Source organism: Aythya fuligula, chromosome 18, assembly GCF_009819795.1.
Source record: "Aythya fuligula isolate bAytFul2 chromosome 18, bAytFul2.pri, whole genome shotgun sequence".
Lineage (NCBI taxonomy): Eukaryota > Metazoa > Chordata > Aves > Anseriformes > Anatidae > Aythya > Aythya fuligula.
The window spans coordinates 12,169,011-12,187,998 of record NC_045576.1 but is presented as its reverse complement, the minus strand read 5'-3'; the positions used below and the strand labels follow the sequence as shown (position 1 = coordinate 12,187,998).

General features: G+C 50.1%; 1 protein-coding gene across 3 annotated transcripts in view; it reads right to left on the bottom strand.

Annotated features, from left to right (window-relative positions):
• The window catches only part of TBC1D16 (TBC1 domain family member 16), a 30,767-nt gene extending 11,995 nt beyond the window's left edge, over nucleotides 1-18,772 (bottom strand). For 2 of the 3 annotated variants that reach the window (XM_032199987.1, XM_032199990.1), the window contains exons 1-3: nucleotides 18,712-18,772; nucleotides 12,304-12,539; nucleotides 10,651-11,278 (exon numbers count right to left, since the gene is read on the bottom strand). In XM_032199987.1, the coding sequence (XP_032055878.1) occupies nucleotides 10,651-11,278; nucleotides 12,304-12,481 (806 nt within the window). In that variant the 5' untranslated portion in view covers nucleotides 12,482-12,539; nucleotides 18,712-18,772. Of the gene's footprint in view, nucleotides 1-10,650; nucleotides 11,279-12,303; nucleotides 12,540-17,391; nucleotides 17,452-18,711 lie in introns of those variants that run through there. The other variant, XM_032199988.1, reaches the window with a different exon arrangement.
• Between the last annotated feature and the right edge of the window lie 216 nt (nucleotides 18,773-18,988).

Here is an 18,988-nt window from a genome sequence, read left to right as displayed (position 1 = left end):
GGATTTACCCCTTCCGGACAGCAAAAAGCCAACAAGCATGAGCGCAGTGCCTTCGGGTGTGCAGCTCAGGGAAATTCCAGTGCTTTCACTGATGTAGAGTACAAAATCTGAAAGAGACACCTGTGCACACCATGCCCTTTGGAGGGATCTACAAACACGTCCGTCCATATTTAGCAGAGATGCAGAGAGCGCCACCTCATACACTGTGTGTGTTTAGTCACTGTGGGAATTGAGGAAAAAACTCAGTGTGTAGCATCACTTTTTCCTGTATATAATCATTGGAAAAAAAAGTAATGAAAATATTCAAAACTGTTGGCCTTATTCTTAAAAGAATTTTAATATTGAGATCATTCTGTTCCTAAGTAGCAACAAGTAGTATGCTCAATGCTAATTCTGTGGCTGCTGGGGAGTCCTCTATCCAGGCACACAAGATATACAGACACAGGGGAAGAATTTTCCCATTTATTATTTATGAAGGCCAGACTATTATATCTGGTAGATGAGGGATTTACACCAGCGCCCTGCAAAAGAAGGGAGCTGAAGCATGGCAAGGCAAATAGCTGGAGGAACAGTTCAGAGAGACTTTGGGTCACGGCATCCAGGAAAAGCAGACCACCAGCTAGCGGGCAGCACCGCTCAGCAACACGGGAGAACAAGTGCAAGGCCCCGCGGGAACAGAAGGGACAGGGAACAAAATTACAAGGAGGATTAGCAAAACCTGAGGCAGGAACCCCACGGCCATAGGCATGGTTCCAATTCCACCTTCCTCCTTGCTTAAGCCCCATTACTCTCTTGTCACTAAATACATCTCGTGCTTGCCGGTGAGCAAGATCTGGCGGTGATGTATTTTCTCAACAATCAGCTGCAGCAAACAACCTCAGCTACATTCCAGGATATTTGGCTGCCCCTGAGAAGGAAAACGTCCAGGTGCCACCAGTGCCGTCCTCCTGCTGGGGCAGGATCCTGCTCTGGCCCCACACGGGTCGGCGAGCAGCAGCAGGGCTGACTTACTGCTCGGTCAAAGCATTTCTGTGCTCCTACGGCATAAAGAGACACGAAACCAATTATTATTCCTGTTACAGAACCAGGGCAGAGACCTGCACCCATTACACGGGAGGGCTATTTCAGCAACAAAGATCTAATAACTCATTTTATGACAAGATGTGACAAATGTAATTATAAGAGGGAAAGGGGCTGAAGATCTTGGCAGGGATGTGGCTGTTATCTAAGCTGTTGGCATCCACCAGCCGACTCCCAGAGCCTCTTGCAAGAGCCAAACCCTCACCAGTTGGCTCTCCAGCACCACGGTACTAAAGCACGCCTTCAGTAATAACAGCTTTCCCTTAACAGCCCCGTCTATTCCTGCATGCCGGCTTGTGAAGCGTCGTTTACAGACAATAAGTATCATCATAATGTATGAGCGTCCGTGTAATGGGAATTACATGCCCCTTTTCCTCCCCAGGGGTTAGCGTTTCTCTGTTTCTCCACTATTCCGCACAGGCACTGACCTTCCAGGTTCCTCTTCTTTCCAGCAAGGTGAAACAGCTCACGGCAGCATCAGCTGCCTAAACCGCCCATGACAGATAGCTCCAAATAAATAATCCATCAATAAAAGTTCAAAGCTATTCTGAAATGCCTAAAAATTTAGTGTAGCAATTGCACCCAGTGAGGCTGTGCTGGGTAGCTGGAACCCAAATCTATTGTTCTGATAAACAAGAGAGTGTCCTTGACAATATGCATGTATAACGATTTGTGAAACATGCTGATTTCAGCAATATATGAAAGAAGTGCAAAAGAAAACGGATTGGTAATTTAGAATGAAACATTTTGTCAAAATATTTCTGCTCATGACGCTGCAGAGAAGGGATGGAAGGACACGCACAGGGCAGCACGGCCACGCAAACCCAAAGTTGACAGCAAAACCCTGCAGTCACACCAGCTACTCGCCTCTGATCATTGTGAACTGGTAACTAGGCTAAGAACTATATTAAATTCACCATCCGACTGAAAATATTTGGAATTTGAAGTTCCTCTGCCTTAGAGACCCCAAACAGAATCAATTTATGCTGACCTCAGTGAACAGGGAAAAAGGCATGAAGGTACTGAGCCCGGATGAAAGCCCGACCAGAATCCCTGACATTAAACGTCAAAACATCCTGGTGTGGAAGTGTACCTACACATCTGCCAACCCAAGGAAACAAACCCAACTCTATTTGTTAGGGAAACCTGTGAAAAACTGCACAGGACGTTAGGGTACAAAGTACATGAATGTCAACATGGACTTTCCAAAAGCTTGTTCCACAGGCTTGCCATTGATCTGTTTGCTTTCAAAACATAAATTTCCCCACGTTGAACTGCACTAAACGCTATTTAGTAGCTAATTAACTTTCTGTGCTGAAAACCTCCTGTAATTGCACTTCTTTCACCTTTTTTAGCCCGTGTCCTCGAGGGAACTGGAGCTGTCCTACGGCATTTGTTCTGCTCATTTCTATCTCACAGGCACAAGTTCCTTCCTGACAGCCGACTGCCAATCACCGCGCCAGAGGTCACTGGAGACCAAATTAGGAGCACTCTGCCTCTGACAAACTTGCTTTGCTTAGCTTGCCGTAAAGGGAAAATAAAAGGTTATGAAAAATAATTGTATCCTTTCATGCCCAGCACCAGCAAGCAGATTCAACAGCACTTCTAAAAGTCAGAGTATTATTGCTAGTTACTCATCATTAATGTTATTAGGGATATTCAAAGAACAAGCTGGTTTCATCTCAAATGTACTGGGATCCATTGCCGCCCCGGTTTGGGGAAGGAGCTCAAAGCAGGTCGGTGGCTCCAGCTGCAGACACACGGCCACCTAATCGGCACGCACCGTGCCAGAGCAGCAGCCCCAGCATCCGTCCTCTGACCTTGGGCTGGAACAGCAAGTTCACGACCACGGACGGGGCTCTGGACTAACATCAACTCCACGAACGCCAGCCTGACAAATAAAACATTTTAACAGAAAAGCAACGAGGGACTCAAGGAAACCCGATTATACAGCTTTGCCTTCTGATAGGCGTAATTGGTTTGTCCTTGAGAAATAAAGATCAAAACAATTTGCTGTTTTACAGGGCTCCTGCCACCCGTGCTTATGACACCCTGTCTCCAGGCCACCAGCCCTTGTGCCCCCACCCTGCCCGTGCCATTTTCCTCGCTTTGCTGCCTCCCGGCCCCTTCCTCCACATCCCTGGGGCCTGAAGGGAAGCCGAGCAATTTTAGGCAGCAATAGGGGAGCGTTATTAAAGCAGCCCAGTTCACCTCCGAAGGGTTGCCCTGAACCACTGTAAATTAAACCGAAAGGAAAACAAAATAAATGGAGAATTCTCGAGTTGATTATTTTGAATGTAAATGGGAAGGGAAAAAAAAAATCAGAGGGTTGTAGTGAATTAATGTGTGCTTTAATCTCTTTTATCCAGCCAAAGTCTGCAATGTGATATATGCGTTCGTTCAGCTACAAGACAAGCAATCTTTTTTTCACAGCTCAGACTTCTGGACAGGTGTAGGCTGCTTAGGTAAAACCCGAGCAAGTTTTTCTCTGTGACTTTTTGTTGCAGTTAGGTGGCAGGGGCAGAAATAGCAGTTCGATGCTTATGAATAAAATACACACAGCTCCCGAGAAGCCAAACACAACAAATCATTTAGAGCCGAGCATTCGCTGCTCAATGATGCAAATGTTACCTTCACGTTACGGAAGGAAAATATTCCGAAAGCTGAACGGCAGAGTTTTACAATCCATACAGAGAAGGGGCACCTCGTGCCTAGGCTTTAGCTCATTAATAAATCAATCGAAACGCAACACTTAAAAAAAATTCCTTAGATGGAAAAAGTGATTTCTCAGCAAAGCCCCCAAAAGAATGTTTGCTTTTCAGCCTATTCCAGACGAGAAAAGAGGACCTTTCTTACCAGTGTTTATTTTATATTTAAAATCAATGGATTATTTTGCTTTTCTCTTTCAGTTCTATCCATGCAAAAATAAAATTCTACACTAATTATGCTAATTACAATCAAGCCTTCAAAACCTCGGTCCCTTGAAAGCCCCGAAGATTACCTTTGTTCTCGTACACTTGGCTCTAAGCAATGAATTGGGAATTTCAGGGGGAACTTTCTACTGACAGGCAAAGTTAACCAACTCCCCGGACTCTGCACTGCCGCTGACCCAGTATTAGCACAGCCAACACCACCCAGCGAGAGTTTCACTGCTGCCACAAGACAATGAGGATTTCCCAAGGGGAAAGCTTTCTTCAAGTAGCAGAAAAGGGAGAGGAAAAAGGCGAGCTGGCTAAAAGCATGTTTCGGAGTTATTGTAAATGCTTAATGCTGTTATAATTGCACGGACCGAGCCAAGAAGACAGAGACCACGCAGATTTATTTGCATATACTGTTGTTGCACTTTTCGAGGGGCCGTGCTCTTTATTCCAATCCAGTTAAAGCAATTCTTCCCTCACAAAGCGATGGAGACCCGCCAGCAGGATTTATCTCCGCTCTCGCTCAGGGTTTCTGGCCGTTGCGATGCCATCAATAAGTAACAGCAGCAACGCGGGGACACCCTGGGAACAGGCTGCGGGGCTCGGTGCCTCCCCGACCCAGCAGCCGCCGCTCTCGGCTCGGCCCCGGCCTTTCGCCCGGTGCCGCCGCCAGGCCCCGAGCCAGGCCCCGGCCGCCAGCCCTCAGGCCCCGGCCCCGCGGCCGATCGGCGCCCGCCCCCTGGCGGCCTCGCAGCGCCCAGCCCGGCCCGAGGAGGCAGCCCCGAGGCTCCCCCCGGCCCCCAGCCCCCGGCCCCGGGGGTCTCGGCTCCTGCCTGCCCCGTGCCGGAGCCCCGCAGCTCCCCGCAGCCTTCGGGGGCCGCTCCGGGCCAAGCTGTTCCCCCTCCATAGCAGCGAGCTGAGGGAACCTCCGTCTTCAGCCCGGTCTCTGCCTGTTCCTCAATTAAAACCCAAAATAAATAGCTGCACAATCCCTCTAGCTGTAACTCTAGCTCTCCAGTTAGCTGTCACTATTTTCTTCCCCAGAAAGCTGGCAGCCAACCAACGGAGGAGAAAAAAAACAAACCTGCCATAATTAATGTTCTTGCTGTTCAAATATTTATATAAAGCAAGATAGAGCCGTATGCCTCCGCAATCTCTTGGATCTGTCCAACCTCCTCAGCTCTGCAGCCGGTAAGGACTTGAATGGATTACCCGGTGCGCTGACAGCCAGCAGCCAAGGCAGGCTGTCCTCCCACATCCCAGCTCGGTGGCCCTGAAATTCCCCCCTTGCACAGGGCTTGAGCCTGCCCCCACAGATCCAGGGAAGAAGGATTTGGGGATATTCCTGCTGGGCAGTGGTTTGGGTGTGAATGGAATGAGGTACTTCAGCGCTACATCACCGATCAATCGCCCTAACCCAGGGCCTGAGTGAGGGGTAGAGTGGCATTCCCTGTGCTCATCCCCGAGGCTGAAGTCATCAGAAGTAAGACAGCATGACACAAGGTGCTGCACGGCCCTACAGGAGGTGTTGAAGTCACTGACCAATTCCCCTGGTCCTACGAACATAATCACCTCTGTTACGACAGCGATGAATTCCCAGCCTCTTGATGACTCCAGAGCTCCTGCCAGCTCACGCTAATTTCAGCTCATTTCCCCTGTAATGCTGCCTCCCGTTTATTCTGCAGAGGTCTGAAAAGCACAAAGGTGAGCTGCCAAAACAACATGATGCAACACCGCCCGCTCTGTCACCACCCGCTCCTGCAGCTGCTGCCACCCTCCGCGGCTCTGCGCCTCCGCTCCCTCCTGAGGAGGTAATTTATTGATTAGCTCCCTGGGAAGAGGCTGAACAACAGGACGTGCAACACATCTGCAGAAATTGCATCAAGTGCACCAAAGGGCTTTCTTCTTGTGGCATGTGCTTTGCCTAAACTCTCTGTAATAGTTGTTCATGTGAATTCATGTCAGCTTAGGAGCATGAGAACCATGCCACAGTTTAGCTCCGTTACGAAGAGGTTTCATTACTTTTGCTACTAGCTACTAAAACGATTCCTTTCCTATGAAAGACGTTTGCTCTTTGAATCAGGGATAGGCCTACTGGTACCCGTGACCACGCTGCCCACGTTGCTCTTTGCTTCTACTCATTTCTTGCAGCAACAGCCATAGAGCACGGGCTGGTGGCCGCTCCATCACCGTGGCTGTGCTGGCGCAGCTCCAGCCGTGGCTTGTTCATCTCCCAGGCCCTGACCACAGACTGACGCCCCAGCCTCTGGTCAGTGAAGCACACCGGTGCCAGCATTTGTCCTCTTGAGCGTTTTTGTATGGTAACAAATCAGGTAACAAGTGTGGTTTGCTGCTGCAGTGAAATGCCTTTTGCAGCTCTACCGCCCACTGCTAGGGAAAGCTCCTGTTAACCAGAGATCACAAAAAATTAAAACCATCACTTCCAGAGCACTAAGTGCTTCAGCAGCCGATTGCTATAGATCTGATGTCACGGCCAGTTAAAATAACTTCAGAAGTACTGGTTGAAAGACACTGTATAGGTGTCAGATGCTATTTGGTCACCAGGATGTAACGAAAGGCTTTTAGTTTCACTTTACTGATGGGGAAATGGACGCCGAGTAATTTAGCAGGGCAGCAACAAACCTATGCTGGGTATGGAGTCCTGTTGTCCTCAATTAGCGCCCTTCAGATCATGGCAAATGTTTCCTGACGGGCAACATAGCAAAAAATAAGTGATAAGGGAGAATGAAAGAGAAAAAAAATTTTACTTCCAGTGTCCCTCCTTTCCTACACAAATGCAGCCTGTGCAAAGCCGCTACCATTGCGGCCATTTCCCGTGTTAGCTACCTGCCCACAGGAACCACGGTGCTGGAACTGACAAAGACACAAAAGCCAAGAGAGCAAAGCCACAGTTCCACGAGAGCAGAGTGCACGGTCCAGAAACGCCAGGCTCATCTACACAGAGAAGCAAGAACGTGCAGGCTGGTGATGCGACATTCCCTCCGCTCTTAGCCTTAGGAACTGGGTAAGTGGAGGGAAAGCATTGATCGCTGCTTGGGAGCCCTGGCAGCCTTTCAAACTGGGAAGCAAAGAGAAAAAAAAATTAACAATGGATATGTTTTTATTTCCTTATGTTCTAAAAAGCGAGTTGTTGACTTAACATGACTGACTCATTGTGCAGCCTGAACGCTTCCAAGCCTGTGCCCCCCTCCTCCTTCACCGTCCCTGCCTTGCACACACCAGCACCCTCCTCAAGCTCCCTCCCTCCGCCGGGCCATCCCCGATAGTGCTCCGAGGGTGCTCCACGAGGCAGGTTCAGGAGGACAGATGGACTCATGGACACACAGAGGTCTGGGCACGTAGCTGAGCCATGCCCATCTTGATCTCAGCTGATCCAAGCCTAAACGTACATCCCGATTCTTCCCCAGCATCACCTTTTTCCATTCCTGACCGCGTCTAACCGCAGAGAAAGGACGGCTGAACCGAAACACCCGTGCAATGTGTTGCCTCAGCTTTTGAAACAATCACAGAGAAAAGCAGAGTTCTCGTCCTAACAACTCCCCAAAGCCGAGGGAAATAACCAGAAACATTCGTTCCTCTTTGGAGGGAGGGGGCGGTGACCGGAGGGTAGGGAGGGAGAGGAGCTGAAACAAGCTGCCAGCAGCACAAACTTTGTTCGCACTCCAATTCTGCCTCAGATGGGAAGCTGCCAGCAGAGAAAAAAATAAATAAAAAAATAAAAAAAAAATAAAAAAACCACCACCCTTAAGAAACAAGGAAGCTGTTTCCAAGCTGGTAGTGACTTCTGAAACAGCAGCCCCTGCCCCCTAAAAAGCTGGGATGAACGCAGGAAATCAGAGCATGCTTTTTGACAAGATTTTTGCAGGGTATTCTACACAAAATCTGACTCCAACAGTTTGTAAGCAGCACATGGATCCGCAGATATCATGCACGGGGCTCTATAGGGAAGAACAAACTGGCACAAAAAAATGGACACAGTGGACAAAAGCCTTTCAAGTCTGAAGTCCCAAACAATGAAAGGTCTGTTTTATTAATCTGCTGCAAATGAGGAGTGCCACATCCACTGTAACAGGCTCCCAGACTGCTGCCAGGGGAGGTTAAAATTATATATATAAATAAATAAGTGAAAAAGAGGAAGAGCAGCCTCCCGCGACCATCGGCGGTGCATTTTGAAGGCAGCCACTGCAGCGCTGCAGCCGCCAGCAGCAGCCGGGCAGAGCCGGCAGAGGGCTCGCCCGAGCTGGGCTGGGAAGGCAGCAGGGAAGGGCTGCAGGCAGGAGATGCAGCGAGCTGCATTTCCTTCCCTCCCTGCAGCTGCCAGCAGCTCAGGGCATCCGTGCTGCCAAATGGCAAAACCGCAGCGTTCCTTGCCTCCCAACGCCGCGCGCCCTCAAGGTCAAGGGCCCGGATGCTGCACGTGGCCTCGTGGCTGGGATCTCCTGAGAGGAGCTCGAGCTCCTGGTCTTCAGCAGCTGGGAAAGGATTCCAAGCACATCCCTTGGTAGCCCTCCTGCTAACCACTACAGCGGGGATAACGATCCCCTGCCCAGCGTGTGGGATGGACCCGGCCGCAGAGGAGGCCACAGCCTCCCTCCCACACACGGCGAGAGGGAGGAACAGTCCTCCGTTAGGAAGCTTATTGCTGGAACTCTGAAGCGTTCACAGAAGCACTTTAATTGTGTTTTATTTACAAAAAAAAGTCAACTACCCTTTATACCATAGGTCAGTATCACAACCGCCTTGCAATACACTCCTTGGCAATGAGTGTATGACTAAGAACACAGATATTATCACCAAAAAGTGAAAGGAATAGGAGCTTCTCTGAGTTAATTCAAAACATTATCCTGACTGATGATCACTTACAAAAGTTCAGATTGCAATACTTTTTTAAAAAAATAATCAGCTTTTTTTTTTTCTTACAGTGGGAGAAGCAGGTCAAACATGCTCAGTGTCAGTGGTGCTTCAAGGAAAAAAATGTTTCTTAAACAAACCAAGGTGTTGGTGGCAATGGATCTTACAGCTTTCTGTTTTTAAAACCAAGGCTGACACAATGTGCTCCAAAGGCACGTGCAACTAAAGGTTCAACCACCCAAGAGTAGCCCAGAGCTAGAATAAAATTTGAATCAGAAAACACACCTAGGAGCAAACAGAAGCAAAACTGCAAAATGTATTTCCCTGAGTCAATCAGCCCACAAAGAATGGAAGAAGAAAATAGGGACAGTTCATAGAAAAGATATTTAAACACTCAAAGACTTCTCTCAAATTTTTCAAGGTATGTTTGATAACATTTGTCAAGTGTTCCCAAAGTCTTATAACAATCCTATCCACAGTTTTTTTTTTTTTTTTTTTTTTTAAAAAAAAAAAGACCGACACCACACTTTGCAGGCTAAAAGGGATGCTTTCAAACTGATGATGCTCAACACAATTTGGAAACCAGACACCCCTCGTGAGCACGCTGCAGCTGCTTGCGATGCTGTTCTGCAGCCTGGGAGAGCTGCGGTGGGACGGGATGGGACAGGACAACGCTGCTCAAACTGCTGCCCACCCAGCCCCAGACACCCTGCGGGCTTGCAGCTCATTTTAAGCATGCTGCTAGGACACGTACCAAATGCAAAGCTAGTAAGATTTCTGAGAATGATTGCACTGAAGTGTTTTAAAATACTCAGAAAGAGGTAAATCAGTTACAATACCTCCTTCACAAGCCTCTGACTGGCACCCCCTGGCTTTGCGATTAGCCCGTAGAATAGAGGCAAAACCTCTTCCAGGGTCAAGTTTCCATGCAGACAACGTTGCTGACACACACAAAGGAGAACTTGTTTTTCCTAATTTCAGGTGTAGCTTCAAAGTTCAGCTCCATCCTTAAGATCAGCCCTACAGTGCTTCATAAACACACGTGTCCTCTCCAAGATGGAACCGAGTGACACGCTCCAGAGCCCACAGACCAGAAAGCCAGAAACACTGCGGATCAGTACAGTAAGTAATACTGTAAGTAATAAGGTGCATTATGATGAATTTCTGCTTTGCCAAGATGCCCTCTTTCCCCTTCATGGCGCTTACTGCAGATACCATTGAGAAGCGTTGATATTTTGATATACCAGTGTTGCCTAAAATATCCAGGTTGAACATGTCAGAATTAATATTTCTGTCGTAAGTGGGACCTTGTTGTGAGCACCAGCACAACAAGCTACCACACGCAGACTCGGTGTCACCACAGTGCCTTACAGATAGCCAAGGCTCGCAGGAAGTCAAACAGACGCTTTGATGTGGCTCTCCACAAGAAGCAACTAGCACATCTCCTCAGCAGAGCCAATTAGACCAACAAAGGACCATTCTAATTTAGTAATGCTGCTGCCAGGGCTGAAGACAGTTCATCTGAAAGACCCACACATGCACAGCCCTGCGCGATGGACAAGGCGAAGGTTCACCGAGCAGAAGCAGGACCAGCCAACAAGCAATTTCCTGTAAATTACACAGGTGTCGTAGTAGAGGAGGAATTAAAGCAAGTCTGAAGCCAGACACGGCGTTCAGCTCAATGCCAGTGTCAAACTTCTCCATTTCCTCCAGCATCCCCAGGCTCAGCAGCCAGCACCCGAACTATTCACCCAGAAACTGGAGTAAAGGATGAACTCACCTGCTTTCATTATCCAGAAATACTGAACTACTGCTTTTCCCAAGGGCTTCGCTAATGGGAGAGAGGCAGAACGGGGAAGAGAAGGCATCAGAATCAGAGTCAAAAGTACTGTCCCTGCTCACATCATCAGCAGACAGCTCCAAGGAGCCCTCATCCTCCCCCAGCTCCGGCCTGCAGTCCAGACCTTCCTCCGTCCCCTCCACCGACAGCTCCGACCTGTTCTGCTCGTCCTGAGAACTGATTGTCGAGAGGATTCCTGAGTCACTGTGGGCAGGCTGCGGGGAGCTGCGGGCGCCGTCTGCGGCCGGGCAGCACTGGGACAGCTTCTCCCCTTCCGAAGAAGGGGAACTGATGTAAGCCCCATCTTTTACGAGCTGCGATGCAGTCAAGATGTCTTCTTTCAGGATCACTGCCCCTTTCTGCTCGGGGGGAGAAGCCTGCTGGACAATGCCGAAACCCTGAGTGTGGCGACCACGCTTGCGGGGAGCTTTCCGGACAGGGGAGCTCTCGGGAGTGATGTAGCGCAGGGCTTCTTCATCCTGCCTCTGAATGCGGGAGTTTGGGACCCAGGCGAGGATAAGCGTGGTGCCGAGCAGCTCATCCTTCTCCATGTACAAGCACAAATAGCCTTCAAGAGAGCAGAGCAGTTCTGTTAGAACGCACATTTATTCCTAAGAAACCATGTAAGCCAGAAATCTGCTCTCCACCACTTCAGCACCATTACATTGGGGCAAAACAACCCCTTTTATTTACCAGAAGAGGATTTTGCTAAAGGAATTGTGGAGTTCTCAACATCATTCAGTATTTACAAATAACTTCAAGTCTACATATGGCTTTTGAATAGTCTAAATTCCCTCTGGCCTAAGTGAATGTAGAAATTACATACAATTCTTTCAACTTCCTGGACGGATTACTAATCAAGAGTGAATTCCGCAAGATGTTGCCACATGAAAAGCTTTTACTGTTTGTTAGTTAAACAATGTCAAGTGCCAGCTAAACATTTCTTTTTCAAGAATATTTACCTTCATATAGCCAAAGGGCTACAATTCTCATGGAAAGCCAATAGAAAAGAGTCACAAGCACGAAAGGGGAAGCGTGGGTCAATGTTCACAGAATAATTAGTTTTGTGAAGTTAAGCCACTAGCCACGGCTCTCTTTGATGAGAACATGAAAGAGCACAGTAACAGAAGAGAAGAAAGGGACAGGGACAGTATTCATCTTCATTTACTCCAGTGCATGCAGCCACAATCAGGTTTTATTTTCCCTTTACCAGTGGGTGATGAGGCCACTCCAGCAATGACAGTTACAAGATGATACTTGGTTTCCCTGACCCATACACGTATTTGAAAGAGCAACAGAAGTTACTGCCCTCAAATGACAACTGTTCCTCTTCTGGCAACACAAAAGGATGTATTGAAACAGGTAAATCCACACTAGCCCAGAAGAGAAAGGAGGAACATCATCAATTTTTCTATTAAAAAGACAGCTGACGGATCAGCCTGTGGGGATGGCTTTCCTCAGGCCCCCGTAAGACTGCTTTGCCCCATACCCCACCAGCACCTCTTCATTCTTTAGAGCCCAAGACGTAGAAACTCCCCAAGAGAGAGAAAAAAAAAAAAGGGTGAGCAGGCAGTGCCTGCAACTCGCCATCACCTGGATGGTGCTCCCCAATGCCTTGCAGCAGCTCAGGTGGGTGGACGCAGACATTGTTCTTGGAGTAGATAATCTCCCCGTCAAGTATGGAAGATGAACTGCTGCTGCCACCAGGATTCAGGGTCAGGAGGTCAGAAGCTTTAGAAGAGGCACGTCGGAGGAGTCGCCCCAGAGACATTGCCAAGGAAATGTTTCCATTATCTGTCAGCTTTAATCAGGAGCCCAATTCAGAAGATCTGTCAAGAAGGAGGAAAGAATAGCGTTAGAACAAATACAAGGATGGTACAGCATATGCCTACTGCTGTCTGAGAAGGAAGAAGTCTCCCATTGACAGCTGCGTCATTTCTACAACTCAAGCAAGAGAGATCCAGAGTCTAACATCACCTCTATATTTTAAAGATGCTAAAGTGCAGAATCCTGGGATGTTTTTCTTGGCTGTGAAGGAGAAAAAAACACCACCACAAAACACATTTTAATAGTTACTGCGGGGAAGAAACAGAAAAATAATGCTTGTCACTGAAAATTGCCCATTAAGGGAATAGCTCTGAGGTGCAGAGCTGCCCCATGTATCACTGTCCTGGGGATGTCAAAGAGAATCAGAGTACACCCTAGAGGATTCCTTCAGCACAGAGTAACTACTGCACAGCCACAAGAACACTAAATGTGGGGCTGCTGCTTCATCCACAGCACAGTAACCAGTGATCTCCAAGTGAACGTTAATTAAAACACGCTCATCTGGTGCTTACCGATTTTTAGCATAATCCTGCTGGGGGGTTTGGAGGATTTTTTTAAATTTTATTTATTTATTTTTTTGAGTGCTGAGGGTTAAAAAGGGCTCTTTTGCCACTTATCTCTGAAAAAGCTATGTTCAACAGAGCAGGCAGACTCCAGTAAATGAGCATGCCAAACCAAGGCAAATATTTCATCTATCAGTAGTAACTTTTGCTATCTGTAGCGTACAACCCCCAGCTAACCACCCAGTAAGCTTTGTACACAAATGAGAGATGCTCTTCATTGGGGCAGACGAGGAGCTCTACAGTGAATCCCGAGGGGTCCCTCAAGCCACAAACTATTTAGCAGATGAATCAGGAAGACGACTTGATGTGGAGGAAGGGCAGGTGGGTCTCGCACAAAGCAGCACCGCAGGTAGCCCAACGCAAGGCGAAGCAGAGCGGGCTCTACCTCCTGCTCCCACCCCCAGCTGGGGAGCACAGCGTCAGCAGCGCTGCTGTTTCTGTTCTGCCAAAAGTACACGAGGAGAAGAAACGTCTCCTCTTGTTCCTCTGGATTTGCAGGGCCTTGCTTGCTAGTGAACGGGCCGGCCTGACCTAGCAGGCGCTGCACACAGCTGTGGCACGCGGAGATCAGCGCTGCGCGTTCCTCCGGACGAGTCGCACGCCACGGTCCGCAGAGCACGAGGGCAGCCAGAAAGAGAAAGAAAAGCAGACAGGCTCGGACTTGTTCTGTCAGGGGCAATGTGCGCAGCAAATATTTAGGGGTGAAAGGCAAGCTCTGTTTAACGCTGGAGAGCTCTGATTTCTTTAAACCCGGTTTTAACAATATCTCCGGATAAACAAGGAAGGGAGGAGGCAGGGAGAGCAAACGGAAACCAGCACTTCCCAAAACGCAGAGTGAAAACTGCAGGGGAGGAAAACAGCTGTCCCAGTTCGGATTGGGTTTTGCATACAGAAGACAGCAATGGAGACCACTGAGTAGTTGACAGAACCTTCATGAAAGGACAAGGTCCTGGTTTATCTGGCACTTGCTACATTCGTCAGGTTGGACCACAGCAGGAACAGTTTTTGCTTTTCAGTATTCGCTGGAACTTGATGGAGAAGCCTCAACCCTGTACTGCGTTCATCATGTGTTTAAGAGAAGAGATTTACTTTGCAAGTCCTACACGCCACTGTCTCCTTCCAGCACCAAACACAACGTGTATGTTCACGCCTCAGCCCTGAGAAACAAACATGGAGGGAGCCATGTGCTCGGTCTTGTCCAGACAATCAAAAAAATACAGTAATGTTTCATGCTGTAGGTCGTATCTTGGAGAAAGTTATTAGCTACAGAACGAGTCACCTTTCCTCTTATTGCACCCTGCAAGAATACAACCAGTAAACTCTGCTGCAATTCCTCCTTCCTACCACCACGTTACAACACACCATTTCGACACTGCTGAGGGAGTCCGAAGCAGTGATGTGGAGCAACCTGCATGGCACCGGGGGCCCTGCACCTCCCAGGCACCTGAGGAGGTCATCACAGGAGCTCTTACTGCGTTTCGTAGGCAGTGCAGTCTGCCCATCTCTGCTCCCCTGCTGCCAAAGCTGAAACCAGCCCAAATATCCAGACCTTTAGCTACGCCAACAATTTCATCCGAACTCTAAAAAGGCAAAACCTGCCTAAGCAAGGAAGGAAGGTGGTATCAAGGTGCTGCAGCTGTTGACCAGGGAATGCTTACTCAGAAAACACAAGTGAGCTTTTCCTGCAAAGGACAGCAGATGGAGATGCAGGCACGAAACAAGAGCTTGTATGATGGCCTGCTGCAGCTCTCCAGGGGTGCTCAGGAATGCAGGAAGAAGTAAAGAGCTTCTCTGCCAAGAGAGGCAACATTTAATTAGCTTTTACCTTGGACAGAAAGAACATAGCAACAGGTAAAGATCAAAAGCTGCTCCCTGGAAAGCAGGAGGAATTTGAAGGTAAATATCCCTTTGATCCTGCAGAACACCTGTTGCTTCAGCGCTGCCCTGATGTGCAGGTGGAAGGCGCTGCAGGTACACACACACGTAAGCAGGTTGGAAAGAGGAAAAAAAAGCCAGGAGGTCCAGAATACGGCACCTTGCCAGTATGGAAATTTAACGTGTTACATTTGTCTTCTCTGCTGAAGAGCTATCCATCAGAGATCAAACAGAAGTCCACTACGATGCTGCAAACAAATAGCCAGACTTCCTGGGATATATGAATTCCATCAGCATGACTCAAATTAATCCCTTCACCATCGCCACAGGCTAGGGAATTCTGTCTAGCTTTGGTCACAACATTAAAGGAGATCAGATGCAAGTCACTGGACAGTTTCAGAAGAGTGACAGGAGCAATCTGGGGCATGGGAAGAGATTGACAAGGAAAGATAAAGGGGAATGCATTACAAATCTTCATATACCTGAATTGTCACTGCCAAAGGAGGGAAGAGCTGTCTATGGAGGATAGGAGAGGTAGTAAGGCAACTTGACTAAACGAAACATTCCTTGCCACGGTCTTTCTCACAGCAGAGAGATAATGGTGTACCTGGATAAAGCAACCTGAAGAAACCATTTACATCACTGGGGGTTTCAGAAACAGGGTTCAGAAACAGATGGCCACGGGGCACTATTCAGGCAGTCGGTCCTAGCTAGGATGAGCTGATGGACTGCACCTCTGAGGGTCACCTAGTCTCCTTGTGCAACCCCACAACTCTGAAACACAGCCTGTGAATCTGCCTCTCCTTTCCCTGAGCTCACACACCACACACCAGCAAGTACCAAACCCTCCCAATCTGCAGGGTTTGCTCCATACTGAGCCCTCTCCCATGCGGGACAGCGCCTGCATGCAGGGTCCACGGAGCCTGGGTTGTGGGAAGCAGGTGCTGCCGCTGCCTCTTGTATGGCTTGGGAGGCAGGCAGGGACTCTGCCCTACAGCTAAGTCAGCATGAAATTCACGCTGTTAAAAACATACTTTACATATTAATTTTCTATTTATCCCTGATCTGAAGGGATTCTTTTCAATGTGGCAGAGCCAACCCAGTTCTCCAGAAGCTGAAGCACTGAATTAGCTGATCAGCTCTTGCTCGGTGCCAATATTTATTAAGCACATATACATTCTCTTCTCCCACACATCAACTGTTGTCACTGAAATCCTTGCTACAGCTAGCAAGTCTGTTCTCACAGCCCCTGGCTGCTCTCCCAGTCGGTACCAGCACTTCTCAGCTACACGAGATCTCAGAAACGCGCTGGGCAGCCAGCTCCTGAAGTCACCCCGATGCCCTCTTCGCAAGAGCTTGACCAGTTCCAGCCAGCAGCATCTCAAGTAGCGCTGGCTTCTCGCCTCGCTTGGAAATGCCCTTCCCCTTCTCATAAACAGCAAAATCCTGTTTGGCTTGGCAGATTGCACCCTCACCTTGGCAGACGCTGCCGGACCAAATGTTGCTGCCTCCGGTTGCACAGGATTCCTGTCTCTGGGAAAGGAGGGCAACGCAGGGCTCCTGCCTGGGCTGACACCGGCTCCAGTGCATTACTCACGGGCTGCGCAGTGTGCATGGACACTGGAGCAAAGCCACAAGGCTCCTCTCACAAAAACCTTTGCCTAGGGGGGCTGTGCTCCAGGGAGGGCAGCAGCCTAAAAGTCATGATGCCGGACACTGTGTCTGGCAGCAGACCTCGTGGCTCCAAGGGCAAATTTTCTTTGCAAGAGTTTGGTAAATTTACGAGCAAAATAAGCCAAACTACAGGGCTCTTGAAGTGAAACATGTGACCCACAGCATGTCTGGACACAAAGAAGAAACGAGAGCTGTCAAAATCACTACCAAATTTGAGCTTGAAACACCATAAAAAAGAAAAGCGCAGCAGGCGTTTCCCCCTCCCCCCTTCTTTTCTCTTAGTAACTTGCATTTAATTTCACACATTAAAGGGATACAGATTCACTGCACAGCAGAGGTCTCAAAACCCGCAGAAGTTGCTGCTTCCTCCTCACGTTGGGAAGAGCAAATGCTAAGCTTGCATTTCTGGCAACCCGCAGCAGAAGCACTGGGAGTCAGGGCTCAGCAGCTCGCCAGCCCTCTTCAGGGCTTTCTGCACACCCCTCGGCTGGGCACTCACTTGATCAGCACTCCTCTAGGTATACACGAGAGCAGTTGCAGCGACCTTCCCTTTGTATTGGAATACCTCTACATTAGGAAAAAAAAAAAAAAATGCTTTCAAAACTGCCAGCTATTAGCTAGAGCTATTTAGGATGACCTAGCCAAATCAAGGAAAAAACGTTTACCGCAGGGAGCCACTCTGAAGTCATCCCGTTTCACAGGGAGAATTATGTAGGTCACCAAAAACTCTTTCATTTCTGACCTGCAGGTGCAGCCGTGTGGCACGCCGAGTGCAGAGCAAAGGGAAAAGTAACAGCAGCCACCAGCGCAGGCTGAGATCCCGACGCTCACGGTACTCGGCTTCCAGTCACTTCAGTGGAGCAGATTTTGCTCAGATGCATCTCAGCTGAGAAGGTAAAAAAAAAAAAAAAAAAAAAAAAAAGGGACAGCAGACTAAATACCGCAAGTTGTGACTCAGAGATAAAAAGGGAAATGAAATACGATCATTGGAGCCTGCTGGCTGCTCCCAGCCACACCTGCTTAGGCATAAAAAAAGCAAACAAAAAGCTTTCCGCTCCTCCAGCGCTAAAAGTCAAACTGCGACATACGCTGTAGTGCGAGGAGCTTATTTGCGCCATATGTCCCCGTGTCCCGAGATTAACCATCATTTCATATTACTTAAGCGCAGCAGCTAACGCTTTAATGGCTTTTTATTTACTATGCCCTGTAGCCACGGCCTGATAACTCTCGCCGCACTAAACGCCCAAAGAGCGGCTAAAGGATCCCCGGAGCCCTGTTTGACAGACAGCCTGACAAAGTAATTGCAAAGATTTTTCTCCCCCCCCCCGCCCCAATACACCACAAAGGCTGCTAACTCTGCACATCCCACAAAGGCTGGGAGAAGCGGCCGCCACGAACTTCCACGGCTGCAGCCCGGTTATCACCAGGCTGAGGACCAGCTCCAGAAGCCCCGGGCAGCGGCCGCTCCTCACGATTTTTCCGTTTTCTTTCGGATTTCTCCTTTTTATCGCCTCCCCCCCACCGCACCGATGAATAACCCGGCACCTCTGCGGGCAGGGCCGGGAGGGGATGGGGATGGGGATGGGGGGGGGGTCACAGCCCCCACCGGCAGCACCCGGCCCCTGCCCGGGGAACCCCCAGGCTGGGTGGGCAGCGAGGGGGGGGCCCGAGCGGGGCCGGACCGGGCCGGGGGGGGCTCGGAGGGGTCCTGGGGGGTCCGGGGGGGGCGCTCCGGGACTCGGGGGGGGTCCGGGGGTTCGGGGGGGGGGAGAGGGGCAGGAGGGGAGACAAAGAGCGGGGGTGCGGAGCGGAGCGGGGGGAGCACCGGGGGGCACCGGGGGACCCCTGCACCCCCCCCCCCAACGGGGCCAGCACCGGGCCCGGCCGCCCCCAGCCCCGTTTGGTCCCGGCAGAGCCGAGCCCGGGGTGGGAGGGCACGGACCCGGCTCGTGTCCGCGTGTCGGGGCGGGGACATCGGCACCGTCCCCGTCCCCGTCCCCATTACCCCCGGGGACCCACCGGGGACCCACCGGGAACCCCCCCGGTCCCGTCCCGCACCCACCGGGTCCTGCGCGGGGCCCGCCGGCCGCCTCCTGCCGCCACGGCCCGCCGGGGTGTGCCCGCCCCGCCCCGCCCCGCCCCGCCCGGTGCCGGCCCCGCCCTCTGAGGAGCTCCGGGAACGGCCGAACCCCTCCCCCCCCCCCCTCCTCCCGGTGCCGTTACCTGCGGCGGGGCCGGGCCCGGAGGCGGCCCCCCCCCCGCCGCTCCGCAGTGGTGCGGCCCGAGGCACCCCCCCCACATACACACACACCCCTTCTCCCCCCCTCCCGGCTGGGGTG